Consider the following 26298-nt stretch of genomic DNA (forward strand, 5'->3'; position numbering starts at 1 on the left):
TCACTTGATATCAAAAAAGTGGTCACCAGAGACTGTCACCAGGTGGTGGCCATGAGGCGGCGCGTTCTCCCCACGCTCTTCCAGTGCGCGTAGGTTGTCTCTCTCCCTCCCACTTTCGTGGCAAACCCACAACGCTGATCCCCCTTTCCACTCCACCTCCGTTTCCCCTCCTCTAACGACTCCCAAACTCTCTTTTTTCCCTCCGTTATCTTCATCACAGATTGGAATCAAAAAATACATACAGAAAATCACAACCCCCTGAGACGACGACGAAGACGGTTGTTCTCTCTCTCTCTCTCCCTAAAACCATCTACTCTCTCTCCGCACCTGCAATGCGTACAGCTCTCCTCTCGCTCCTCCTCCTCCTCGATCTCTTCCTCTGCTCTCTCTCTCTACCCTCTCTCGACTCGAACGGCTCGCTGGCGGAGTTTCCCAATGCCACGGCCTTGGAATCGAACACCTCGCGATCGGGATCTAAGGAGGACAGCTTCGCCGACATGATCGATCGGGCACTGGAGAAGGAGTTCACCGAGAATGACGAGCAGTCTCAAGGTTTTTGGTTTGATTTTTTTTTTTTTAAACTCCTTTCTTTTCTGGCTTTTGTTAGGGTTATTGTGTTTGATGTGTTTATGAGTTAGGGTTTTGCATTTACTGGAAATCACCTCTCTAGGACGTGAGTGGAAAGATATTTTACTTGAATTCATTCATCTGATTCATTTAAGAACACTTCAAATGGACAAAACCAAATCTAAGCATAAATTTGAGTAAAAGCTTCATTAATGGCATAGTTGTAAATTTGAGAGGCACAAAATGGGATTCTGAAATTTGAGTAAGGATTTGAGTCTCCCTTGATTTGGGTGAAAGTCTGAGTAGAATTCACTTTGATATAAGTTTGAGTAAAGAAATGGAGTGTATTTGGAGGTGTTTTTTACTCGAATTTTGTGTTGAAGTGGAAAAAAGGAGAAAATTCGAGTAAGGGCCGGAGATGCTCTAATGTACGGAGTACCTAACAGTGAAGATGGAACTGTTCTTAAATATTTCCTTGTTATTGTTTCCAATAAAACAGTTTCTACTTGCACACAATAGCAGATACTGGTATTTATTTATCTACATTTTGTTCATTCCTGTGGGTAAATGTGGTTGTATTGATAGTCTGGTTAAAAAAGTTGTTGTCCTATTTGGTTGGATCTTAGAATTTTGTTTTTCTATCTTTTACATCCATGGTAGGATAATTGATGCAATGATGTAGATGATATTTTCGCTAAGGTAGTGTTTGGTTGGCTGGAATGATAGATGTAATAACTGAATGGTGATTCCTTCGCCACCCAATGAGAATAAACATTCCATTCTAGCTTAACACCAATGAACCACACACTGCCTTGGTGTTATCCAAGAATGAGTGATTAGGGCTTCCTAACTCTTTCAGTTGTCTGTTGCAGCCACTGATCCTGGGAGCTTTAATAACAGTGTTAATGAACAGCAGGTTGGCAGTGTTCTTCTTCTTCCTGTTCCTTCTTTATTCTTAGTGATTTGAATACTGGTACTCTCTCTTTTTAGAGTAATTTGGGAAGAATATATGGCAAGACAAACAGTTCTCTTTTTTTAACTTGTGTTGTTTTTCACATGTGGGCATCGGTAATAGATGCTCCTTTGCTACGACAATACGTGTTCTATGTAATCCTTGCATTACCAAATCCTGGCTATTGTGTTTTGCTGAATCTAATTTGTTTAATTTTGTCAGGCAGTTTTGGAAACTGTTGCTAGAGTTAAGTCCAAGAAAAATGACACCAAGGAGGAGAAGTATGTCTTTCTATCCCGTGAACGAAATGACAGATTAACATACTACACCCCGCTAACCCCCGCTCATGTATAACGTATGACAAAAAAAAGAAAAAGAAAAAGAGAATGAAATGACAGATTGTTTAGAATTTATGTCCAATGGAAGCAGCTGATTAATATGGTAGACCATATTATCATCATCATCGAGATTTGATTATAGCCCATCTCTATGACTCTCATGACAGGTCATTTCAGCTTCAGGATGTTTTCAATTTGGACAGTGAGAATCGAGCAGAAGATATGCCAACATTGATAGATCGAAAGGTGTGACTTATAGCTATTTTTAGAGGGTTCGCATCACATTTGGTTTCTTGTTAAGTGCTAAGAAAATAGATGACAACCTCACAAAGTACTGATCCATCTGTTGTGGGTTTCTGCTCAGGATAACGTGTTTATCATATCAAATCTCAAGTCAAAGTATCCTGTGCTACAGTTGGACTTAAGGTTTCTCTCTCTCTCTCTCTCTCTCTCTCTCTCTCTCTCTCTCTCTCTCTCTCATGCACCTGTTTTACTGGTAACCTGCAATATTAGCTTATTCAAAGTGTTCAATAAACTACTTTGCAGGTTGATCTCGGACCTTGTTATCGTCATAGTATTTGCAACATGTGGTGGCATTGCGTTTGCTTGTGCTGGACAACCGGTTGGCCCTCTACTTCTTGTTCCATGCTGTGATCATGGACGAAATACAATTTTGCGGATTTGTTTTTGCTATCATTCCTTTTGCGGACCTTATGTGTGTTCTTGAATTTTGCAGGTTATTACTGGATATTTGCTAGCAGGATCTGTAATTGGACCTGGAGGGTTTAATTTTGTTAGTGAACTGGTGCAAGTATGTTTTTTGTCTCTATGATGCCCAACTAGAATATTTATTTGAAGTTTGTCATCATCCTCGATCCACTTAATCTAGTAAATTTGAATGCTTTCTTGAGGATGTTCAAGAGGACAGTTTAAGGTCACAGTGTTTCTTAATACAAGTATTACATGGAATATGGGCAATGACATGATTTTATGTGTATAATTGCTGAATCCATCCACCATGTCTGGCTGTTTAAATCCGCACTTTTGTGGAACTGATGCAATTAGCTTCTGGCATTCTTATTATGCATATTCTTTTGAAGCAGAGTGATCTTCTTTTTGGTCATCTTCTTTCCAATTGGGAAGAAGATAAGGGAAAATTTGTTTGTGATAATGGTGCTCGATTGTAGTTGTCGTACTTAATCAATTTTCACATGGTCATGATACAGCTTCAGACTTAGGCTCCGTATTTCTATGCATTCACATAAAACTTTGATGCTCTCATTGTCGCATGCAGGTTGAAACAGTAGCTCAATTTGGTGTAATTTTTCTTCTTTTTGCTTTGGGCCTGGAGTTCTCCACTGCGAAGGTTAGCAGATTTTACTATTCCTGAACATATAATTGGTTTACCAATGTCATTGACTCGTGGGCTGTGATTGATCCTTCACTTTACCATTGCAGCTTCGCGTTGTTCGAGCAGTTGCTGTTTTAGGAGGCTTGCTCCAGATATTCCTATTTATGTGCTTGTGTGGAATAACAGCCTCGGTATGTCTAATCCTTTTGTCAGGGTGGGTACAAAGTGACATTGCCTTGGAGGGGTACCTCGTCTCCGAGAAAAGTGTTGAAAAAACAACTTATTAGTCTTGCATTTTGTTTACTCTTTCAATTATCTTAGGCATGACCTTATGATATTTGTGGCTGTGTGCAGCTATGCGGTGGTGAATTGTCTGAGGGAGTATTTATCGGTGTATTCTTGTCTATGTCATCAACAGCTGTTGTGAGTATCTTCAAATAACTCCTTATTTATCGACTCATTAGTTGTAAATTTTTAGTCAACACTATGAAATTTGTGGTGTGCTGTTAGTGCTATTATACGCAGAAAATTTGGTTTAAGTTATGTGTACTATTTACGTAACGGAACTCTATACATCAAAACTTACTACTAGCATTTTGGTCTTGCTTACTAGCATGTCAAGTTTTTTGACAAGTAACTTTCTAGTTCCTACCATACCAGGATTTATTGATTTACCTATTATTCCAAAACTATCAGTAATAAGTTATTTCTTATTGGTATGTACTATGTACTGCTTTTATTCACCATGCCTTTTCATGCCTGCATGTGGGGCCTCGTTATTTCTATTAATATCTTTCCGCCAGTAGCAGTATTCTTGTGACGATGATGTTTTTGGCCTTGCTCAATCCTTTTTAAAGGTTACATCTACTTTGGAGTTTTGGTTTAGTTTTCCTGGCTTTTTAAAAATGAGAGCAGAAGGGCTGATTAGCCAATTCTTGTATAACGTAGTTTGCTTCTTTCTAATTAATCTTCCAGCCCATCAACATGTATTTTTTCCCTTTCTTACTAGTAAAGTATTTTTCTTCTAGCAATGTGAGGAATAATGTGACTTTGTTTTATTCACAGGTTTTGAAGTTTTTGATGGAAAAAAGTAGTATGAGTACCGTCCATGGACAGATAACAATTGGTACCCTTATCTTGCAGGTCTGTATCATCCTCTCACTTTGTTATTCTATTGTAGATGTTATAATTTATCTAAAAATGCTTAGTTTCTACTAGCTATTCACAAAATTAGTGAAGACTACAACTTTATCTCGCTTAAGATCTTTCTCTGTTCTTGCTTTTGGATCCTAACTTTGAGTTGTTTGTTATTACCAGGACTGCGCTGTTGGCTTGCTGTTTGCTTTGCTTCCAGTTCTTGGTGGTACTTCTGGTGTTCTTCAAGGAGTCATATCCATGACAAAATCGTAAGAACAAAACCTGAAGAATCGGCTTCTATAATGAAATGTGATGTTAATCAGCTTCTATATTATCCCCGTTTCTTTCGAATTAGATCCTCCATGTTGAGATGGAATTAGAAACTCAAGTGGATCAGTTAATAATTAACACGTGTCATCATAGTATCATACATATAAGTGGAAACAGCTCTAGTGTCTTTAGGCCCTTGTGAATGAAGTATCATACTGCAACAAACAAATCAAATTTGTGAAAGTCTTATTGAACAATTTTAGTAATTTGTGTCTCGGGGTGCATTAAATGGATTCAGATAGAATAAAATCTGAGGGCCGACTCCACATTTACATTGATGGCTTTGGGGATTTAATAAAATCTTTCGTATGATCACAAATTGAACATTTCTGATGCCCTTGGCTGTTGGCATCCATGATGGTGGTTAAGTACTTAAGTGTGTAGTTTCCAAATTTTCGGATTAGCTAGCAAATGCTTATCTCCTGGCTCCTGCTTATCATGTATTTGAGTTCAATCTATAAAATGTCTTTTTTTCAGGCTGGTGGTTTTGATTGCATTTTTGGCCATTTTATCAATACTCTCTCGGACTTGTGTACCTTGGTTTTTGAAGCTGATGATTAGCCTATCATCGCAGGTACATTTTCCCTGTGACAATATGGTCAATGTACTTTTTTTTGCTGCAGTTTCTATGTGTTTATTAGGCCTTGATTTTAAATCTTGATTTGCAGACTAATGAACTTTATCAATTGGCGGCAGTGGCTTTCTGCTTGGTAGTTGCCTGGGTAAAGCCTTATTTACCAATTCCCTTTGTATCAAACATTTCTTATATTGTGTTCAACGTACTTTCCTGGGCGGTCTGGAATTTTTTGGAATGGGAAACATGTAATTTCTGCCCATCCCATCTTGATTGAAGACTTTTCCAACAAATTATTTACCTGCCCACCATCTTTCCAAACACTTTGCCCTTGCACACACCTGTATGTATTGTGTATAATTTGGATTGTTGTGTCCTTCCAGTGTAGCGATAAGCTGGGTCTAAGTCTTGAACTGGGCTCCTTTGCTGCTGGAGTAATGATATCAACTACTGAATTTGCTCAACATACGCTTGAACAGGTAATATAGCCTAGTTGCTTGCTCTTTGTCAGAAGTTGCAGAGGTGGCTGATTACATTAGTTATATACTAGTTAAGTGATTATAATTCTGGGGTAACCATGAGCCCGCTGCTATGTGGATTACTCGTGCAAGAATTGGAAAGCATTAGTTGAACATGGTGTTCCTAGTCCTAGATTTAGCAATCTTCCTGTAGTGTCTTTGTTGGAAAGCGTTAGTTTCAGCTTGATGTTTGCCATGTATGAATCTCTCTTTTCTTCTCTCCCTCCCTCTCATACTTGGGGTGTATGTTGGTGGGTTCACTTGTTTAACAATTTTTTTTTAGTTATGCTTCAAATTTACATGAACTCTCTGTATTCATTCGTTTTACGTATTTAAAATAACTTGCTTGGTATTGACCTTTACTTTGAAGCACTGTCCGTGCTTGATCTTGGCTTGGAATTCATTTAATCTTTCTTTCTTTTTTTAGGTTGAGCCAATTCGCAATTTATTTGCCGCGCTGTTCCTTGCCAGCATTGGGATGCTTATACACGTTCACTTCCTTTGGAATCACATTGACATTTTACTAGCGGCTGTTATATTGGTGATCATCATAAAAACTGTTGTGGTTGCCACAGTGGTCAAGGGATTCAGATACAATAACAAGACTTCACTGCTGGTAAGGATACCCCGTTCCTTCATGTTTCATTATTTTGCCCCTTGATGATGACTGTACCTGTCAACAGAGGGACCTTAGTTACTTGATATTTGTAGGTTGGAATGTCTCTGGCGCAAATTGGGGAATTTGCTTTTGTTCTCTTAAGTCGTGCTTCTAATGTTCATCTAGTCGAGGTAATTCCTAAATATGTAGCATGGTTTTAGTGGATTGTTTCCAGCTTGTGCTGAAATCCTTTTATCAAAAGAAGCTTGTGACGCTCTTCTGGAGAAAGTCATTAGCTTACATGGATTACAATTGTGAGTAAGCTAATGCATCAAACTTTTTACTGTTATGAACCTTCATGCCTAAAAGGCTGTGGCTTCAATTGGTATTCAGTGTGCAATTTCTTGTAACGCCCTATCAATTGTTTAATAGTACCTAACGTTTTAAAACCAATGCAGGGTAAGTTGTATCTGCTGCTGCTGGGGACAACAGCTCTCAGCCTGGTGCGTAAGCTATTTTGATTTATGTTTCCAGTGATGCTGTTAGAGTTTTGGGTTCGATGCTTTCTTTTTGTTTGCTGGACACCACTAGATGATGTCTAGAGCTTGACCAACGGCATTCTCTTCTATGCAAAAGATTAACTACGGGAGCATCCATAGGATTCCCTGCTTCTGATCCCGCCTATTGCAGGCTGTATGAGTTCCATGTGGGTTTTAAATGAGTTTTTCTTAAAGCTTGCACGTGGTAATTCTAATATAGACAGCTAAAAATCTGTTTGTTAATGTTTTAAGTTGTAGTCAAATTCCCTTATTCTTTTTTTCTGCCAGAGAAATTAGTGCTAGAAGTTTGTTTACTGAATAAATCTTAGCCAGTATCGACATATGCTCATAAAATAGTTTGCAGGTGACTACCCCATTGCTTTTCAAGTTGATTCCTGCTGTTGTACATCTTGGAGTGCTGTTGCGGTGGTTCTCCCCCGATATTCCAATAGAGGTAAGATTATCCCACTTGAAAATGTGTCTGTCCTCTCAAATTTTTTCACCAAGCAAAGGAGGATATGATTTTGCCCATTCCCTGCTTTAATAGAACAGTTTTGAGGTAGTTTGAAATAAGTTCCTGATACATTGAACTTATTTATAATTCCAGATTGGTTTTAAAGGAGACATCCTGCGCGCAGACAGTACTAAGCGTCTAAATTTGATGGTACAAGGCTCTCACGATTCATGATATTAAATAGAACGATGAACCAGAAAATGAATATTTGGGGCTTTTACCTGATCGGCTTCTTATGCGGAGGACAGGTGCCTACAACTGCAAAGGAATTTGACTGAGAAATCCTTTATTTCCTTAAACAAAGCAAGCAAGCGACTGAAATATCGCTCGGATAAAAAAAAAAAACTACGTGACGGAGATCTAGGTACATATGATTGATGGGTAAGTCTTCGTACTTAGTTAGGTCATAGTGTACTCCCACTTACCTTAATTTTGTAAATTAGTGTCCATTTTGTAATGTGATTCATATTTTTAAAGTTTTTTTAATTTTATTTTATAGGTTTTTTGTTTTATTTCTTTACTTCCTTTTTCTTTTATTTTTAATATATGAATTCCTGGCATTGTAATTAAATTTCCAAATGTATCAATTCATTTCATTTCAGTTTTGTTCCTTAAATGAAAAGCATAGCACGAATTAGACATAGTCATGTCATTTATCGGTGGTTGACCTTTGTTCTTGCTGGATTTTGAGAAGTAGGCCGGCTTCCATAGTAAAACGGTTTTGTAGGTTAATCTATTGAACCAGTTGGTCCAGTTTGGTTAGAAGAAAATCACCTCTATTCTCTTGCTTTTTTGGTTACTGCGTAGTGATATATTAGCAAGAAAAGAAAGGAATCAATAGCTTAGAACATCTATAAGGATCAAGATTCTATCATGCGGAGATCATTCATGTGATGCAAAATGTGATTTACACAGTTTCTTTTGAAGATAAGAACTGTTCATTTTGTTGTCCCCAATGTGTTCATCAGTTTGGTCGAATAATATTCGAAAGAAGAGAAATGGGTAGTCTGAGTTGTTATTGTTTTTCATCTCTCTTGTGACAAATATGCCTTATTTGGATGGAACTTGATTTTTTGCATGGATGATAAGCATATCAAAACTTAAAAATGAAATTAACGGATCTTCAAATGTGACCGTTAAGTCCCAATTTGAGTCACATGAGATATGCTTTATATGCATGTGCAAGGATAGACATTGAATCACTTACTACAAATCGGAATCACACTACGAGTTCAAGAAATATTTCGTTGAAGTACTCGTAATGTGATTTTTCATTAGAGTGCATTCCATTTTTTTTTTGTCTTGTCTAGGAAAGATTGCACAACACGCAATTTCTTTTTCTTCTGCTTTTTTGATTCGTTTTGTTTTTTTTGATTCGTCGGTCACGAGCTCTCTTGGCCTCTCCTTTTTCACTCACCTATTGCTAGTACTATTCAACTGGATGTGTATCACATGGGTGCAGTGTACCAACCATACTTTTTGATTATTGCGTGTGAATGAATGGAGAATTGTTGAGTATAACATCATCGAAGTCTTTCCTCATACACAACAAAAACTTTAGTGCTTTATTCCTTCAGAGCCTCTTTTGATCCAAGCTTTCAACTCAATGGAAAGCATATGGAATTATTGCCCCAAAAAGGGAGTGGTGGGGCCTTAGCACTTCTTGTTTCCTTACAAGATGATACTCCACTATTGTGATGGAGGAAAAACATGAAAGGAAAAAATAGTGCATACGTGTACATGAGAAATTTGTATTTCTTAACCACACTTCTTTCAAACAATGCTAGAACCAGGTACATCGAATGGTTTTGGATACAGTTGTGTCTCGAGTTGTGTTTTCTTATGCCTTTTTTTTAAATTTCTTTTACCCTATCCTATACCTTTTAACTCTCGAAAAAACAAATCACTATGTGGACATACAAAAAAGATTTCCCTAAAACAAACGTGGCAGTAGCAAATTTCCAAGTATAAAAGATTAAGTCCAATTTCTCAAAATGAAATTAAGATTAGAAAAGGTTGCATAACTTGTTTATGAGTCAAAGTTGGTCTTATAAAATTGTTTCAAGTCAGGTTAGAACTCTGACTAACTTCATCCCTTTTCTTATACTTTTTTCAACTGGTTCAAAATTTGTATTGTACTCAGTGAAAGGTTTAATTTTTTTGAAGGTTATTATTACTCATGCTAACGTGTGCAGCTTCTAAATCCGCAAAAGTAAAGATTGAGAACAGAAGCGTATATCGAGAATTGAGAGCGAAATCGGAGGATGTTACTGAAAAATTATAGAGGGCAGGTTGGGAGTTGGGTGAGTCTTGGGACATTGCCGGGGGACCTATTTAGCATAGACGATTCCTATCGGGGGTTAAAACTGGAATTGTGAGAAACTTTGAGCGCGCTATTTAAACGGCGCGAGTAACTAACCGTTTGTTTGCCTTTCAATTGTGAGAGAGAGGAAATGGAGTGTCAGGTAGCGTGCTTGAGCAGCGACAGGTTGAAGAGAGAAGAAGGTTTACACCCCAAACACGACTCTCTTTTCTCCGACTGGAAGGTCTCTCTCTCTCTCTCTCTCGATCGATCGATCGATACAGAATTACAGATACATGCTTATAGAAGCAGTTTTCTACCTTTACTTTTTCACTGACAGGCTTGGCTTTCTTTCTTCTCAATTTAGACAATCAGTAGAGGACTTTCTGAAAATTGTGTTAGGTGGGAGGTTTTTGAGAGTAATACGTGGAGAGAGATAGATAGAGAAAATTTATTTGAGATCGTACTCAAGGTTTTTAATTATCACACTCGTTGTACTTGATGTGATCGTCATTTCTTTGAAATTAAGGCCAAAAGTAAAATGTTTCCATTCGATGGGCAAGGGTGGAGCCACGGGGTGAAATTTTACCTAGAATTGTACGGAGTACATTGTATGAGGCGGAGATGCCTTAGGGTATCTTCAATGTCTAAAACAAATTTGAATAATCAAAATTTGTCATCTCATCTTTTGGTTAACAATGTAAAGATCCACAATGGTTCATAATCAAAAACCATTTTTAGTAGAGAGAGATAGATAGAGTTGGGAATAAATGTAAGTTGGTTAGCCTATTGAAAGTGAGAGGAGGAGGGAGAAAGAAAAGAGGAAGTGTGTGGTCCCCATTAAATTTGATTATCCAAAGATAAAAAGTTGCTAGTTTTGGTTATCAAAATGCCAAAATTTAAGGGACTGTTAAGTTTGATTATACTATTATGAGCCTTATTTTGGACTAACATTGATAACTGAATATATCGTTTTGATAATGCCATTGGGGACACTCTTATAAGTGAGAATTCAAGTCACGAAAGGGTTGAGAGAAAGATTTATCGATTTGCCCAACCTTCATGTGAGAGCATTTGTGAAACTTGGGTGGAGGAATTTCATATATTCTTAATCCAACGAACTTTTATCAACAAGTTTAGTCTTTTTCATGTCAATGACCGTGAATTAGAGAGTGAAGCCAAGTCACACGTAGCCTGGGTACCAAAGTAAAATGAAGCATATAAGCGTGAGAGGACACACTACTCCAATGGCTAGTTTTTTTTTTAGTTCCACCCAAGACTTTAGGTACCAGGGATGGATAGGATGAGTGTCTTTGGCCTGCACAGGGCAGGGGCTGCTGGATGAGCACACTGTGTGTAAGGGAGGGTGTGAAGTGAAGCCCCACCCTCGGTATCAAAGTAACTCGGAACATAGAAGCATGATGGCACCCTTACTCCAAATACTTAGTTTTGGGGGTTGAGTTTTATCGAAGGTTGTATAACAAGTCAACAAGACAACGTCGAAGATAATTTTGTAGCTTGTTTTTCTGTTATAAGGTAACTTTGTGAATTTTCCTACGTATTTATTTGTGCAGGTTCTCGTCGGGCCTTCTGATTGGGAAGACCACTCCCTGGGGAAAGAAGGAGCAGAGAGATACAGGTTTGACAATCTCCCGAACTGTTCTTCATGTCCAGGGCTTTATGAGCTTGGCCGCATAGTTGTACCACGAGCTCATTCAGGACGTAAGAACGGAAATCTTGATTCACACCTCATAGATCCCGTTTACCTTGGACAAACTGACAATGTTAGGACTAGACTGCAGTGTTATGGCCGCGATGGCGCTCATTTAGAGAATGGCAACTCCAATGGTCAGGTGAATGATTATCCCCAACAAGGGCATGGACTGTTTTCGGAGGCCTTTTCCAACGGCTACTCCATCGTGTTTAGATGGGCTCCTGTAAGTATATCTTCATTTTTTCGTCATTCTTCTAAAATTGCTTGAACTTCCTTGGTTAATAGATGGTGCAATTTGATCTTCCTTGGATAATAGAAGATGAGCACAAACGGTCGATACAGGTTTGAAAACACGGCAGCAATTACGTCTCTTATTCTTAGGATGAAAACCAGCGATGATGTGATGTTCAGTTTAGTTCGCGGACACTTAGGGGACAGTTTGACAACACTTCTTATACCCCCAAAAGAAGACCTATGTGATGTTTCTCTGCATATTAACACACTCACATTCTTCAGAGAAAAGAAATTTGCACTCTTAGCACACTTTGAGACATTTACAAGATGTATGGGTCAATCGTGTTTTGAATCTTGATATTTAAGGAATGAATTTATGGTGACTATCCGAATTATTTTATTAAAGACACTATCCCATATAAGAGATATAGTAGTAAACTTACAGCTGTATATTTTTAAGGCATCTCAGGCTTGTCGTTTTGTGTCCTTTGATGGTTCAAAATCGCGTGTTGCTATGTCTATGTCGAGTATTAGTGTCCATGTTGTAATGTTTGATACCTTGTGATTGCTCTGTGCAAGGATACATCTAACTAAGACTTTATGTGCAAGTGTGCATGTTTAGAATTAGTTGCTGTAGGAAACAAGTTCATTCCTCTGTCATAAGCCAACAGTGGGTGCTAAGCAAATTTGAAGTGATTAATTGTGCTTCTTATTACATTTCTTAATTGTTAAACAGATGAAAAATAAGGCGGAGGCTGAAAAAACAGAAACTCGACTGCTTGAAACCTATGATTATGCATGGAACAAAGGCAATAATGGTGTTCGTCGCCGTGGAGATGTTCTCCAACAACTTGACGGAAGTACTTCAAGCAGTATCGTGCAGAAAGTTCCATTGTCTAAGGCCAAAAAGCTCTCCAGTTTAGATCAGAAGAAAATTGACGTAAAAACTGACACTTGCAAGCCACTTTCATGGGAAGATGGTTCCAGAATATATACCGATTGGGGGAGCAACGATCTCCTTCCTGAAATTTTCAAATTTGGAAGATCACAGCCTAGACTTGTTACACCTAGTTTAGGTTTCAATGACGACCATTCAAATATTTGCGGGGTGGCCTTAGGTCATGGATCTGTCTGTACAAGGCCACCTGTTGGGGGGAGGAAACGGTGCGATGAACATAAAGGGATGAAAATTAATGACTTCGCCTCAAAAAAGTTGTTGACGGAAGGAGAATCACTTGTTAACTCCTCTCCTAATTGCGGAATCACCTTGGATAATGGCAGTGTGTGTAGAAAACCACCAGTCCAAGGCAGGAAACGATGTGAAGATCACAAAGGAAGAAAAATCACAGGATCCCTTTCTTCGGAATCAGTAACCAATGGGAAAACTCAACATGATGTTTATGGTCCAGTTTTGGAAGCCCCTAAATCAATTAAACCACAGTCTCCTGTTTACTCTGAGACGTCCGTTACCAATGCTAAGTTAGACACTATTTGTGGGGCGGATTTAGACAATGGAACTTTCTGCACTGAGCGGCCTGTGGTAGGAAGAAAGAGGTGTGAGGAACACAAATGGATGAGGGCTAATGAGTCCAAGTTATCCAGTGTGTTTGATAGTCCATATGGTAATTCGACTCGTCAATCAGTCCCATATAGAAGTGTTGTCGAAGAAGATTATTCTTCTACTTGTGGAGCTACCTTGGTTGATGGTTCCGCTTGCAGAAGGCCGCCAGCTGAAGGTCTAAAAAGATGTTGGCAGCATAAAGGCATGCGGGGCAATACCGGAAGGACTCATAGTTTCACTCCTTCGTATGACACTGGAGGAATTTCATCAGATATATGCGGAGCTAGCACACTGAATGGGTCCATCTGCCATAGAACGCCTGCCAGTGGAAAGATGAGGTGTTGGCAGCACAAGGGGAAATGAGCCGCCTTCTGAGTTAAGTTACATAGATTCGAGTACGGGTGTCTGGTACGTACGGGTATTTATATAAGTGTCCGGCCGGTACCTGTCTATATGTGTGCTAAATAAAACCATGGCGTGTTTCCTTTGGAAGGTAAATCATACTCAGCTACTATTTCCTAGCTTGCTATTGTGTAAGGTTTTCCATGCCCTACACATTTGAAGTCGATCGGGTCATTCGTAGAATTCTGCTGAGTGGTTTACTAGGACTATTAATGTCTGTACTGTGATTTGTAAAATGTCTTGCATTTCTATAAATGCAACTTTCTATTGTGCTTTGTGAGATGTTATCTTGTTGAATGGACCAACTCGATCGATCAGCATTCGGATGAGAGGTTGCAATGTCCCCGGACAACGTGGTTTTAAAAAACGGCTGTTAACGTAAGGGGATTTGAGAGGGCCGGTACGGTTACGGCGACGTTATAATACGGTGTGGTGAGCGGCTGAGGGAGAAGTATACACGTAGGGCTGTTTAATGACTGGGAATTTTATTGGGTGTGTCTTGCATGCCATACAATAGTGTACCCATTAGTTTAAAATTTCTTTAGACACTTTTTAGTAATTTCATTTTCAGACGTATGTAGTGATATTTAAGGAACGAGATTTTATAGGATGTATTGTGTACCCATTAGTTTAGAATTATTTTCCTAATGTATGTATTTTTCTTGACATTGTAATTAAGAGGGGGAGTGTGACCGAAAAATTTAGATAACTAAAGTTCTTCTTTGATAAAAAAAATTAAAGAGATTTGCATACGTAATTAACTAAAAAATAAAACCCTAATGGCTAAAAATAAAGGGATTTGCTCAGGAGCGGACTTCTTTCCACAGCCGTTGGATTGTGTTTTGAATGGTCGGGATCCACGGATAGTTTGTTCACTATTGGATAGTTTGTTCACTATTTGTTCGCGCGAACAAACTATCCGCAGATCCCAACCATTCAAAACACAATCCAACGGCTGGAAGCCGAGTCCCACACCAAAGCCTCCATCCGGGATCCTTTAGGGGATCCGGAGTGTGTGTGTATGTGTGTGTGTGTGTGTGTATATATATATATATATATATATATATATATCATAATAGCAAACCTAGTTTGTTAGATATTGAAAATCCATTCCACACAAAAATATCAACATTTATTGTCTCAAAACGCAACTTTTGATCCAATCTTACTTACAAAACTAAGGTTAGAACATCCAATCTTACTTATAAAAGTCAAATATTGGTAAGATGATCGCTAAACACATCCAATTTTGTAAAAAAATAAGGTTAGAACATGTGTATCCATGGTTTTTTTAGCATTTGCTAGAGTTTTAAAAAAATTCACGACTGCGGTCTCCGATTCCCATTACACATTGACCCCGATACTCCCCATACCCGTTACTCCCGACCGCGACCGCAATTTAAAACCATGCTGGACAATAGTAATGGGTCATTTCATGCAATTTGACTTTCCACTTGAACTCGAGTCAATTCTCCTTACCCGAATAATGCTCGAGAATAGCCCCACTGTTTCTCTTGTTCTCTCATCCGAATGGTGGTTGCTAATGAAAAGTAACTTCACATCTGCAACCTTGAGAGAGAGAGAGAGAGAGAGAGAGAGAGAGAGAGAGATAGAATATACAAAGCTGTGTTGAAATCTTGAATGAATGAGATATATATATACACCTTATTAATAATCACCGTAGCTTAGCTAAATGGATATTTCGACCTTATTAAATGGTCTGAAACGTAGACGACAGCCTTCAGCGTTGTAAAGAAAGGCCATGCACAAGTACCCTTCAATTACTGGGTCAATGTGGCTGGCTGTTGTTGAGTTCCAAAAATGGGGTAGTCATGAGTGCAGGGATGATGGTTGGACGTTGGTGTTCCTTTTGTTGGTCACCACTTCTACAGTGGCTTCATCTCACGACGGGACCCTTAGGAACGATTTCATAACATCATAAACAGTGAAACCAATCGCCACTGATGGCACAACCTGACAATACACCAACCAAAACAACTACATCCATGTCACCGACAGAAAGAATAAGAAGAATTCTTCAGATACCTTGTAACAACTTCGTATTTTTACCTTGAGGTAGTTGATGCTGAGCCCAGAAAATAATTGCCTCCGCCCTTGAATGTGGACAATCTTAACAAGACTTTCCATTGTCCCTTTCAAATCTCCACTATTAGAAGATCGACAAGAGTCGTTGAACCTGTCACCACAATTTTATATATTGTTCTATTTATCGGTGGATGCTTTCATTATTGTTACATAGACTGGGATTTGAGTGTAAGATGTGTTAGACTCTTCAGTAATGTTTGGTTAGTTGGAATGATTTCGGGAAGGAATGGTATATATGATCCATTGCCTCCCAATCGAATGGTTGGTCATTCCTTCTGTTCACCATAAGTAGTACATGCATGATAAATATACGTTTTCGAGAGACTCTCTCTCTCTAGACCAAGGGTTTCTCAGCTGCTGCCGCCGCCGCCGGGGGGCCCTCCTCCCCCCGGACTCCTCTTTCCTCTCCCTCCCGCAATCTCTCTCTCCTCTCCTCTCTCCTTCCAGTATCAATCCCTTTCCTCTTCCTCTCGCCTGCGTTTTCTCGGGCCGCTGCCCTCCTCTGTGTGGAGGGTGAGGCGGCTGCCGTTGCCTCCAACCGGTGGTCTCCTTGGCTTCCTCCAGATGTCTAGCGACGTATGGTGGCTCGAGATCGGTGGTCGTTTAGTGGTGGGTCTCGCGATTGTAGATCTGGCTGAGTTTGTGGGCTGAGTGGGCGGTGGTGTGGGGGTTTGGTGTAGCTAGTCTGTTTTTCTAATGTTCGTTTTGCAGGTGTTCTTATTTAAAAAATGATCGGTGAAGATGGGGCGTCGATCGGTGAGGTGAAAGTGGCCCCCATGGCTGGGGGTTTTGGTCGTTTTGTGTGCCGAAGTACGGTCAGCGACCATTCGGTGCTCTCAATCGGGCGTGGGGCTATCATGTCGCTACTTCTGGGTTGTTGTTGTTGCCGTTGGGTGTCTGTGTTGCAGGGGTGGAGCTGGGGAGGTGCGGCTGTTGGTGGTGGTTGTTCCCCCGGCTTTGACTGCTGCGGTTGCTCTTCTCGTAGGCCGGTTTGTTTTCTGCCGCCAATCTCTACATCTGGGAGAGATTGGCTCGGCTTAGCGGCGAGGCGGGGCGCCAGTGATTTGTACGGGAGGGGTGGCCGTAGTTGTTAGGGTTCTGGGGTTGGATTGGGTGGGCCGGTCTAGGATTGGACCGGGTTTGGTTGTTTTGGTGCTGTTATTTGTACGGGAGGGGTGGCCGTAGTTGTTAGGGTTCTGGGGTTGGATTGGGTGGGCCGGTCCAGGATTGGACCGGGTTTGGTTGTTTTGGTGCTGTTATTGTCTTATCTGGGTTTGGATCGGGCTTATTTGTCGTATAAGTTTTGGACCCTTGTGACCCTCGGGTGGTTTGGTCTTTGCCCTTGTGAGGTATTTTTTAACATTTTGTTGGATCCCCTTCCCCTTTACCCTTTTTAATAAAATTCATCTTTTGCCGATAAAAAAAAGTAGTACATGATGATAATTACCATGTACATTCTGTCATTTTTTCCAGCAAACCAAACGCTTGAATGACAATCTCAGATGCTATATTTATTATATTTGCTTCTTCTATTTTTCAGTAGTAAAGGCTGTTTGCAGGCTAAAATAGAGCAGTTTATGTATTCAATGGAGATCTATTCATGGTCATGTACCAATCTCAACAACTTATTATATATATATACTTCTTGGGTTCATGTCTCAATTTTTACCACTAGCCATGTCATTCTTGTGTTCCTGAGGGACACGGCTTTTCATAAATAAATGACGTACTTGCATACTTTTTTTACGTTTGTGTCCCACGTCCATATGTGTATGTAGTGGTGACACTGTAGATATTCCCGTTAAACAAAAACGTGGACAAAATAACATATAGATTGGGGTCGTTCTTAGATTTTTTTTAGTGGGAAAGTACTATCATTTGGTTTACTGATTCCGTTTGGAGTTAATCTAGAAAACAAAAAAAGAATAATTAGGAACCAGATTTTTAACGTACAAGTAAAATTACTAGTATTTACACTGTATAGTTTCATTAGATAGACACTTAACTTTTTTGTACTTGTAGGAAAAAAAAAATTGGTACAATCCCATCAAAAATTTGGTATGATCCTGACGTTAATGGTACTGCCCATTCATTGAGATTGAACCTTAAAACAAGTTTATTCATGTCACAATTTATTTATTTTTTTGAACGGAATTTTTTATTATTAATAAATTTGGTAAAACTCAATGTCGATGCTTACCATAAATGGTGAAAGATCTGCACACTCGTTAAATTAAGGGCTTTTCATCATAAAAACTGTTGTGGTTGCCACAATGGTCAAGGGATTCAGATACAATAACAAGACTTAACTGCTGGTAAGGATAACCCATTCTTTCATGTTAGATAATTTTGCCCCTTGATGATGACCATACCTGTCAACAGAGGGACCTAAGTTACGTGATATTTGTAGGTTGGAATGTCTCTGGCGAGCGCAAATTGGGGAATTTGCTTTTGTTCTCCTAATTAAGTCGTGCTTCTAATGTTCATCTAGTCGAGGTGATTCCTAAATCTGTAGCATAGTTTTAGTGGATTGTTTCCAGCTTGTGCTTAAATCCTTTTATCAAAAGAAGCTTGTGACGACACTCTTCTTGTTTTATCGAACTTATTAACCTGACATGCAATGTTTGTGGAGAAAGTCATTAGCTTACATGGATTACAATTGATATTCAGTGTGCGATTTCTTGTAACGCCCTATCAATTGTTTTAATAGTACCTAACGTTTTGAAACCAATGCAGGGTAAGTTATATCTGCTGCTGCTGCGGACAACAGCTCTCAACCTGGTGCGTAAGCTATTCTGATTTATGCTTCCAGTGATGCTGTTAGAGTTTTGGGTTCGATGCTTTCTTTTTGTTTGCTGGACGCCATTAGCTGATGTCTAGAGCTTGACCAACAGCATTCTCTTCTATGCAAAAGATTAACAACGGGAGCATCCTTAGGATTCCCTGCTTCTGATCCCGCCTATAGTTTGCAGGTGACTACCCCATTGCTTTTCAACTTGATTCCTGCTGTTGTACATCTTGGAGTGCTGTTGCGGTGGTTCTCCCCCGATATTCCAATAGAGGTAAGATTACCCCGCCTGAAAATGTGTCTGTCCTCTCAAAAATTTTCACCAAGCAAAGGAGGATGTGATTTTGCCCATTCCCTGCCTGCTCCGTTCAGTTGCCAGGAATATTGTACGGGAAAGTTATTCTCAGGAAAAGTCAAGTAAAGTGAAGTAAAGGAAAAAGAAAATTATTTTCCTGTGAGTGTTCATTTGACAAAAGAATTTTGCAAGAATAATTAAGGTTTAGTTGTTCATTTGTCAGAAAAAAGAAACTTTCGGGAAAATTTTGTGAGTGTTCACTCATTTTCTTTTTCCCGCGACGCAAAATCCTGTGTTTTTTGAAGGATCACTTTTGCAGGAAAGTAATTCCTGCAGGAAAACTTAAAAACATGTTTCCCATTACTTTCCTGCCAACTGAACACTACAAAAATCATGGGAAAGTTGATTTTCCCATCCTTTCTTGTACTTTCCTGACAACTGAACGGAGCATCGAGAAAGTTCTGTGGAAAATTGGTTCCCAGAAAAAGAGAAGTGAGGTGAAGTAAAAGTAAAAGAAAATTATTTTCCTGTGAGTGTTCATTTGACAAAAGAATTTTGCAAGAATAATTAAGGTTTAGTTGTTCATTTGTCAAGAAAAAGAAACTTTCGGGAAAATTTTGTGAGTGTTCACTCATTTTCCTTTTCCCGCGACGCAAAATCATGTGTTTTTTGCAGGATCACTTTTGCAGGAAAGTAATTCCTGCAGGAAAACTTAAAAACATGTTTTCCATTACTTTCCTGCCAACTAAACACTACAAAAATCATGGGAAAGTTGATTTTTCCATCCTTTCCTGTACTTTCCTGGCAACTGAACGGAGCCTAATAGAACAGTTTTGAGTTAGTTTGGAAAATAAGTTCCTGATACATTGAACTTATTTATAATCCCAGATTGGATTTAAAGGAAACATCACTACTAAGCAGCGTATAAATTTGATGGTACAAGGCTCTCACGATTCACGATAATAAATAGAATGATGAACCAGAAAATGAATATTTGGGGCTTTTACCTGATCGGCTTCTTATTCGGAGGACAGATGCCTACAACTGCGAAGGAATTTGACTGAGAAATCCTTTATTTCCTTACATAAATAAAGCAAGCAAGCGACTGAAATATCGCTCGGATAAAAAAAAAAAAAAAAACCGCTACGTGACGGAGATGTAGGTACATATGATTGATGGGTAAGTCTTCGTTAGTTAGGTCATAGTGCATGTACTCCCACTTACCTTAATTTTGTAAATTAGTGTCCATTTTGTAAATATGATTCATATTTTTAATTTTTTTATTATTTTATACTCGGTTTTTTGGTTTATTTCTTTACTTCCTTTTTCTTTTATTTTTAACGTATGGATTCCTGGCATTGTAATTAAATTTCCAAATGTATCAATTCATTTCATTTCAGTTTTGTTCCTTAAATGAAAAGCATAGCACGAATTAGACATAGTCATGTCATTTAACGGTGGTCGACCGGTTCAACCATTTGTTCTTGCCGGATTTTGAGAAATAGGCCGGCTTCCATAGTAAAACGGTTTTGCAGGTTAATCTATTGAACCAGTTGGTTCAGTTTGGTTGGAAGAAAATCACCTCTATTTTCTCTTGCTTTTCTGGTTTCTGCATAGTGATATATTAGCAAGAAAAAGAAAGGAAACAATAGCTTAAAAAATCTATAAGGATCAAGATTCTATCATGCGGAGATCATTCATGTGATGCAAAATGTGATTTACACAATTTCTTTGATGATCAAAACTGTTCATTTTGTTGTCCCCAATGTGTTCATCGGTTTGGTCAAATAATATTCGACAAGAAGAGAAATGGGTAGTCTGAGTTATTAAGTTTTTCCTCGTTACAAATATGCCTCATTTGGATGGAACTTGAATTTTTTTTTTTTTTTAAGCATATCAAAACTTAAAAATGAAATTAACGGATATACAAATGTGACCGTTAAGCCCCATTTTGAGTCACATAAGATATGCTTTATATGCATGTGCAAGGGCAGACATTTGAATCACTTACTATAAAGCGGAATCACATTACGAGTTCAAGAAATATTTTGTTGAAGTACTCGTAATGCGATTTTGCTTTAGAGTGCATTTCATTTCTTTGATCATGTCTAGAAAAGATTGCACGACACGCAATTTCTTTTTCTTCTGCTTTTTTGAATCGTCGGTCACGAGCTCTCTTGGCCTCTTCTTTTTCACTCACCCCAAAATTATTGCTAGTACTATTCAACTAGATGCGTCTAAATCACATTGGTGCAAATCCGATCCGTATTTGGATTACCGAATTCAGATTATCGGATCGACGTTATCGAATTCGGATCGGATTTTTCGAATCGGATCCGAATCAAATCCGATCTATTGACAGGCCTAGGTGCGTTTCCAATTAGCCAACCAAACTACCAAAAGTACACCTATAACTACCATGCCCAGCACATTGCATTTCCACATCACTTCATTTTTCTTCTTCAATTCATTGTTAATTCTCCACAACTTGTCCATCTTCTTCATCATTTTTTCCAGGCCCTTTTCCATAACTTCATTGAGCCTCTCCAGCTTCTCTTCCTTCTCTTGCAGCTCTTTGATTTTTTCTTGCAAGTGTCTACCATAGTTTAGTCCTCTAGGGCAAGTAGGAGGACCAACCCATACGAAAAATTTGCATGCATTCTTCTCCTACAAACCCATTAAAAAGAACAAATTAGGGCAAATAATGTAGAACTCAAAATTGGATTATTGTAGCCATTAACCAACCTCATAATTCACACCACAAGAATCTCCTTCCAGGGTTGGCATTTGTTTTGGAAGTCCTCAAAGGGGCTTTTTCTCCACGACGACAATAAGCATCAACCCAATTCTGGGTTTGGTTGGAGCTATAGCTGTGGCTACAGCTTTGGCGACTGTTGTTGCTACTGTTGACATCTTCCATGGCTACCTACGGAGAGAGAGAGAGAGATAGGGGAGGGGATCTGAAAATGGTGTTGGTCGAAGAGAGAGAGAGAGAATGGGGGGGGGGGGGGGTGTCATAATGGGGAAGAAGATATATATAGCATGGACAAAGGGCGTTTTTGTCCAAAAAAGCCCAAATCTGTAACAAGTGAGCTTCCAGCTAACAGTTCTAAGACGGAAGACGGAAGGGTGTCACATGGGTAACGGGGAATAGTTGAGGGGGTCTTCTTGGGCGTTTTTAAAGGTTAGGTTGTTTCTGTGGGAAAAAATAATAGTTGAGGGAGTGTTTATGTACTTTTGCCTAAAAAACACCCATCCATTAATTCTTCTACCAAGGCAAACGTATCAACTCGTATTTCCTCCCTCTGACGTTGTGTGCTCTCTCTCTCCAATGGGCAAATTCAAATGGTTAACAAGATGGATAGGTGTGTGGCAGATATATCACAGCTTCTTTGTTTCTTCTCATCCAAAAAAACTGCTCTCTCTCTCTCCACAACTTGATGATTTGTAGTTGTCCTTCTAGATGTTTGCTTGTGATGGGTTTTGATTTTTTGGGCAGCATATTGCACCCAAGGGTTCAATTTTCCTTGGACTTTACGTTATAGATTCTACTGCTTTGTATGCTTTTAAATTTTGGAAATGTGGTTCTGTGTTGCAATTAATGACTTGCTTGGTCATATGATGCAATTTCTTGATTATATCTCAACTGTTTGTGTTAAGAATATTTTTTTAATTTCTTTTTAAACTAGTACTTCTGTTTGAAGGATTATGGCAAATGTTTCACATGATGTATCGTTTCGCCAATTTTGTTTGGAAAACGCGTAAACATTTTGGAGGATTTCTGTCTATGGGCAGCCCGTTGCTTTAAGCAATGTTTCGCTACGCATTTTTAGGTATTGATGAATTTATCTTGTGTATTTGATTGTTTGTTTAGTGGTTGAAAGTTTGTGTCATTTTTTTTAAGGAAAATAATTAATGTGGTGAAGTCATATCACGATAGCGACATGAGTTCTAGGAATCTTTTGGATAATATCAAAGTAATCAACAACGAGGATGTGTTATTGGCGGGTGGGCCAATCCCAATCCCTCTTGATTTGGTTAACCGTCGAGTTACCATCTACATGATTTGCTTGCTGTCTAGGATTTGGTGTTAGATATAGCGATATGAGTTCTGGGAATCTTTTGGATAATATCAGAGTAATCAACAACGAGGATGTGTTATTGGCGAGTGGGCTAGTCCCAGTCCCTTTTGATTTGGTTAACCGTCAAGTTACCATCTACTATGATTTGCTTGTTGTCTGGGATTTGGTGTTAGATGCAGTGAATACCTATTAGATGCAGTGAATACCACATGAGTGAATATCACAGAGGCCTTACCTGAAGCGGTTGTTTCTCTTCATGATTTGTATATATGGTTGCATACCATCTATCAACAGGGGGACGATTTGAGGTAAGTGGCATTTTCGTGGCTACGTTGTTTCAATTATTTTCTTTTTCAGTCTTTGGCGGCCTGTTTTTCCAATTTTTTTTCTGCATATATTGATTTCTTTAAAATACTTTCTTTAGAACTTATAATGTCTCATCTGAATCATTTCAGGATAATTGAATTTTACATCTTTAACAGCAATACAAATCATTTTACTCTTCTCTTACAGATGAAGTAAGAGATTTTGCTTTACTCTTCGAGAAGTCAAAGATTTGATAACCGTAGTTACATTGTTATATTGGAATACAATATAGTTAGTTAGCTGTCTTTTAGTCCCTTCTAAAGCTGTTCACTCCTCTAAACTTCCTATTTTTACCTACCTGCCTTGTTATGATCTAACTGTGAAAGCAATAATTATACAACTACAGAGCAGAAAACTGGAAGTAGGCTATTTGTGGGCTGAGACAATCATTGTTGGCACATAAATTGCACTAAAATTAGAAGGAAAAAGTGCAGTAAAACGGCTTCTAATCTTGACTAAAACAGCTGGGACCATTAGTAATCTAGCAGATGCAACACCTTTGCTACAAATACAAGGGTATGGGTGAGAGCATTAACAATAAAGACCAATGCCATTGACGAAAAATCGCATTACCGAGAGAAGCTAATGAGTTGGTACGCTATTACTGTTACTATGTCTCACAAGATTAGAAGTGGAGATGGTACGTTTATGTCCCACAACAAACGATGAAAAGCATACCAAACCCAACAACAAGAAGAAGGCAACAACAATAAAATGGGTACAACCAACACCACCAACAAGAAGCCAACCTGCATACCCTACAAACGTAGTATCCAAAAAGAACAAAATCTGAGTGATGAATATAATGCTATGGCGAGTGTTTGTAAGTGTCCTTTTGCAAGGCACGAATGTTATGCGAGTTGAAGGGAGCAAGTTATGTCTGAGGGCAGTAGTTTTTTTGTGTTGTGAGTGCATTGTTAGAAGTGGTTGTTAATAGCGATGAAGGCAGAATATATGATAAAGGCATCAGTTCTTCACTACAAAAGGGTTATTAACAGATGCTGATAATTTTTGGCTAGCAAAAAGGCAGAACATATGCATTGACGAAGATGATAAAAGCATGAGTTCTTCGCCACAAAAGGGTTATTTACAGATGCCAATAGTTTTTGGCTAGCAAAAGGGTTATTTACAGATGCTGTTCTGCATATTTACAGATGCCAAAAAACAATGTGATCACATAATATAAAGGACTAAAATATCTAAAAAATGCAGATGGTTGAACAAGGGGAAAACCCACACCAACGTAGACACAAAGCTTTACTCACCAAGTTAAGACAAGAAAAAAACATCATCTTAAGCACTAAAAGACAGTCCCCGTAGTGACTTCGTAGCGAGAAGTCAAAGAAGCACCAAGCAACAAAAAGAAACAGATCTTTGCAGTCAACATAATCATGGAGCAGCAGCACCAAAAATAACAAAAGCGAAAGCGTATCTTGCAACCCCGAAACACAAAACACAAATGGCTGAAAGGCACAACCAACACCAACAATGGGAAGCCAGCTCGTATGCCCCAAAACACAAACGCAGTATCCAACTATCAAAAAAGAACCAAACGAAAACACCAGAAAGCACATCCAACTCCGAGGGCGGCCAGAGAAGAAGAGATGGGGAGAACAGTACCTGAAGCACAGCGTAGAAGACCCTCGAAGCCCAAAGCAGAAGCACAGCCCGCTATCCAAAAACAACAAAACGAAACCTCAAGCAACGGCCAAAAAAAAACTCGCAAACCGAGGAGAGAAACCATAATCGATCAATGGCGCACCAGAAAACACATCCAACTCCGGGGGCGGCGTGGGGAGAGAGAGAGAGAGCGCGCGAAAACAGTACCTGAAGGACAGCCCAGAAGAATGATTTGGGTTTCAGGGTTATACAGGCTCCGTTCACCGTTCAATTGTCGAGAAAGTTGCGTGGGAAATTGGTTTCCAGAAAAAGTGAACTAAGGTGAAGTAAAAGAAAAATAAAATTATTTTTCTGTAAGTGTTCATTTGACAAAAGAATTTTGCAAGAAAAAATTAAGGTTTAGTTGTTCATTTGTCAGGAAAAAGAAACTTTCGAGAAAATTTTGTGAGTGTTCACTCATTTTCCTTTTCCCGCAATGCAAAATCCTGTGTTTTTTGCAGGAATTCCTGCAGGAAAATTTAAATTGGTAAATCCTAGAATTTTCCTGCCAACTGAACACTAGGAAAGTTATGGGAAAATTGATTTTTCCATACTTTTCTGTTCTTTCCTTCCTGGCAACTGAACGGGGCCTAGATATATACAGCGAATTGAGGGGAAAATACGGTTTTAGAACTTAATTTGGACATTATTATAAAATGACCCAGCATTGCAAAAAATCGGAATTTCCGGTAAGAGCATCTCGCCCGGTATTTAGCGAAACGGGCAGTACCGAGCAGTATCGTGAGCAAGGGAGAGGATGAGATGTCTTTTGAAGGGAAAGAGGTGTAGAGAGCCTAGGAGTTAAGAAAGGTATGTCCTCTCTTCTTCAGCCACCATCCTTTACTTTCCACCCCTTATTTGGTGAACTAACTAACGATCGAGTAGCCTGTTGATTTAAGAGTTTCCATCACTGCTAAATTGATGCAAAAATACGGAAATAGTAGCCTTTTGATTTAAAAACACGGAAGTAGTAGCCTGTGCCAGTTAATTTAAGAGTTTCCATTCAAGACTTTCATTATGCCAAACTATTTGCATTTGTCCTCTACTGCGTTGATTTTAGATTCATTTTCACATTTTCACTGATGGTTTACTTATATATAGATAGTTCCAGATCAGGTTTAGCTGTTAAAATTTTCTAAAAAAAGTTCTGTAAAACCTGAGTTGAACTTCTCTATGATTCATTAATTCTGTTACTGGTTTGAAGTTTGGACGGCGAAATTATTGCCAATCAGATTCACCTTCAGAGTATATTCTATTTCAATAACGCACAACTTCTCATCACAGTGAAACCGTATGTCTACACATTCTGGCTTATGTGCGTGAGCGAGAGGGGGTATTTTTTACCTTCTGTTATTACAATCATTTTTACCA

General features: G+C 38.9%; 3 protein-coding genes across 7 annotated transcripts; 2 read left to right on the forward strand and 1 right to left on the reverse strand.

The window, feature by feature from the left end:
• Positions 1 to 17: 17 nt before the first annotated feature.
• LOC131320082 (K(+) efflux antiporter 4) lies at positions 18 to 19953 on the forward strand. 2 transcript variants are annotated; one of them, XM_058350659.1, is made up of 21 exons: positions 18 to 552; positions 1440 to 1483; positions 1742 to 1800; positions 2025 to 2103; positions 2222 to 2283; positions 2404 to 2479; positions 2594 to 2668; positions 3152 to 3223; positions 3316 to 3399; positions 3563 to 3631; positions 4274 to 4351; positions 4526 to 4614; positions 5153 to 5249; positions 5344 to 5397; positions 5633 to 5728; positions 6195 to 6383; positions 6479 to 6556; positions 6824 to 6868; positions 7269 to 7358; positions 7512 to 7568; positions 19855 to 19953. In XM_058350659.1, exons 1-21 carry the CDS (start codon positions 333 to 335, stop codon positions 19882 to 19884), a joined length of 1743 nt encoding a protein of 580 aa, XP_058206642.1. In that variant the 5' UTR covers positions 18 to 332; the 3' UTR covers positions 19885 to 19953. The 2 variants fall into 2 exon arrangements, with proteins under 2 accessions (XP_058206642.1, XP_058206641.1); XM_058350658.1 differs by lacking the exon at positions 19855 to 19953 and adding an exon at positions 7667 to 8059.
• LOC131320083 (protein EFFECTOR OF TRANSCRIPTION 2-like) lies at positions 9690 to 13913 on the forward strand. Of its 3 annotated transcripts, none has more exons than XM_058350661.1 (4): positions 9769 to 9964; positions 11295 to 11550; positions 11599 to 11657; positions 12405 to 13913. In XM_058350661.1, exons 1-4 carry the CDS (start codon positions 9872 to 9874, stop codon positions 13590 to 13592), a joined length of 1596 nt encoding a protein of 531 aa, XP_058206644.1. In that variant the 5' UTR covers positions 9769 to 9871; the 3' UTR covers positions 13593 to 13913. The 3 variants fall into 3 exon arrangements, with proteins under 3 accessions (XP_058206643.1, XP_058206644.1, XP_058206645.1); XM_058350662.1 differs by having other exon boundaries at positions 9771 to 9964; positions 11295 to 11657; positions 12405 to 12555; positions 12634 to 13913; XM_058350660.1 differs by having other exon boundaries at positions 9690 to 9964; positions 11295 to 11657.
• LOC131320086 (uncharacterized) lies at positions 14941 to 25144 on the reverse strand. Of its 2 annotated transcripts, none has more exons than XR_009198103.1 (3): positions 24889 to 25130; positions 15702 to 15828; positions 14941 to 15605 (listed from the first exon to the last, which is right to left on the reverse strand). XR_009198103.1 is itself a non-coding variant. In XM_058350667.1 (3 exons), exons 1-3 carry the CDS (start codon positions 25040 to 25042, stop codon positions 21185 to 21187), a joined length of 366 nt encoding a protein of 121 aa, XP_058206650.1. In that variant the 5' UTR covers positions 25043 to 25144; the 3' UTR covers positions 20792 to 21184. The 2 variants fall into 2 exon arrangements, 1 of the variants encoding a protein (XP_058206650.1); XM_058350667.1 differs by lacking the exons at positions 14941 to 15605; positions 15702 to 15828 and adding an exon at positions 20792 to 21487 and having other exon boundaries at positions 24889 to 24939; positions 25031 to 25144.
• Positions 25145 to 26298: the final 1154 nt, after the last annotated feature.

Source organism: Rhododendron vialii, chromosome 3a (assembly GCF_030253575.1).
Source record: "Rhododendron vialii isolate Sample 1 chromosome 3a, ASM3025357v1".
NCBI lineage: Eukaryota > Viridiplantae > Streptophyta > Magnoliopsida > Ericales > Ericaceae > Rhododendron > Rhododendron vialii.

Excerpts from the sequence above, each read along its gene's own strand:
- LOC131320082 (XM_058350659.1), top strand. The coding sequence starts at position 333 with ATGCGTACAGCTCTCCTCTCGCTCCTCCTCCTCCTCGATCTCTTCCTC. Across the intron at positions 3,632-4,273 it reads CTATGTCATCAACAGCTGTT|GTTTTGAAGTTTTTGATGGA; the intron begins GTGAGTATCTTC and ends TTTTATTCACAG. Across the intron at positions 6,557-6,823 it reads CTAATGTTCATCTAGTCGAG|GGTAAGTTGTATCTGCTGCT; the intron begins GTAATTCCTAAA and ends AAACCAATGCAG.
- LOC131320083 (XM_058350660.1), top strand. The coding sequence starts at position 9,872 with ATGGAGTGTCAGGTAGCGTGCTTGAGCAGCGACAGGTTGAAGAGAGAA. Across the intron at positions 9,965-11,294 it reads CTCTTTTCTCCGACTGGAAG|GTTCTCGTCGGGCCTTCTGA; the intron begins GTCTCTCTCTCT and ends TTATTTGTGCAG. Across the intron at positions 11,658-12,404 it reads TCGTGTTTAGATGGGCTCCT|ATGAAAAATAAGGCGGAGGC; the intron begins GTAAGTATATCT and ends ATTGTTAAACAG.
- LOC131320086 (XM_058350667.1), bottom strand. Across the intron at positions 21,488-24,888 it reads TCTTCTACGCTGTGCTTCAG|GAGAAGAATGCATGCAAATT; the intron begins GTACTGTTCTCC and ends ATGGGTTTGTAG.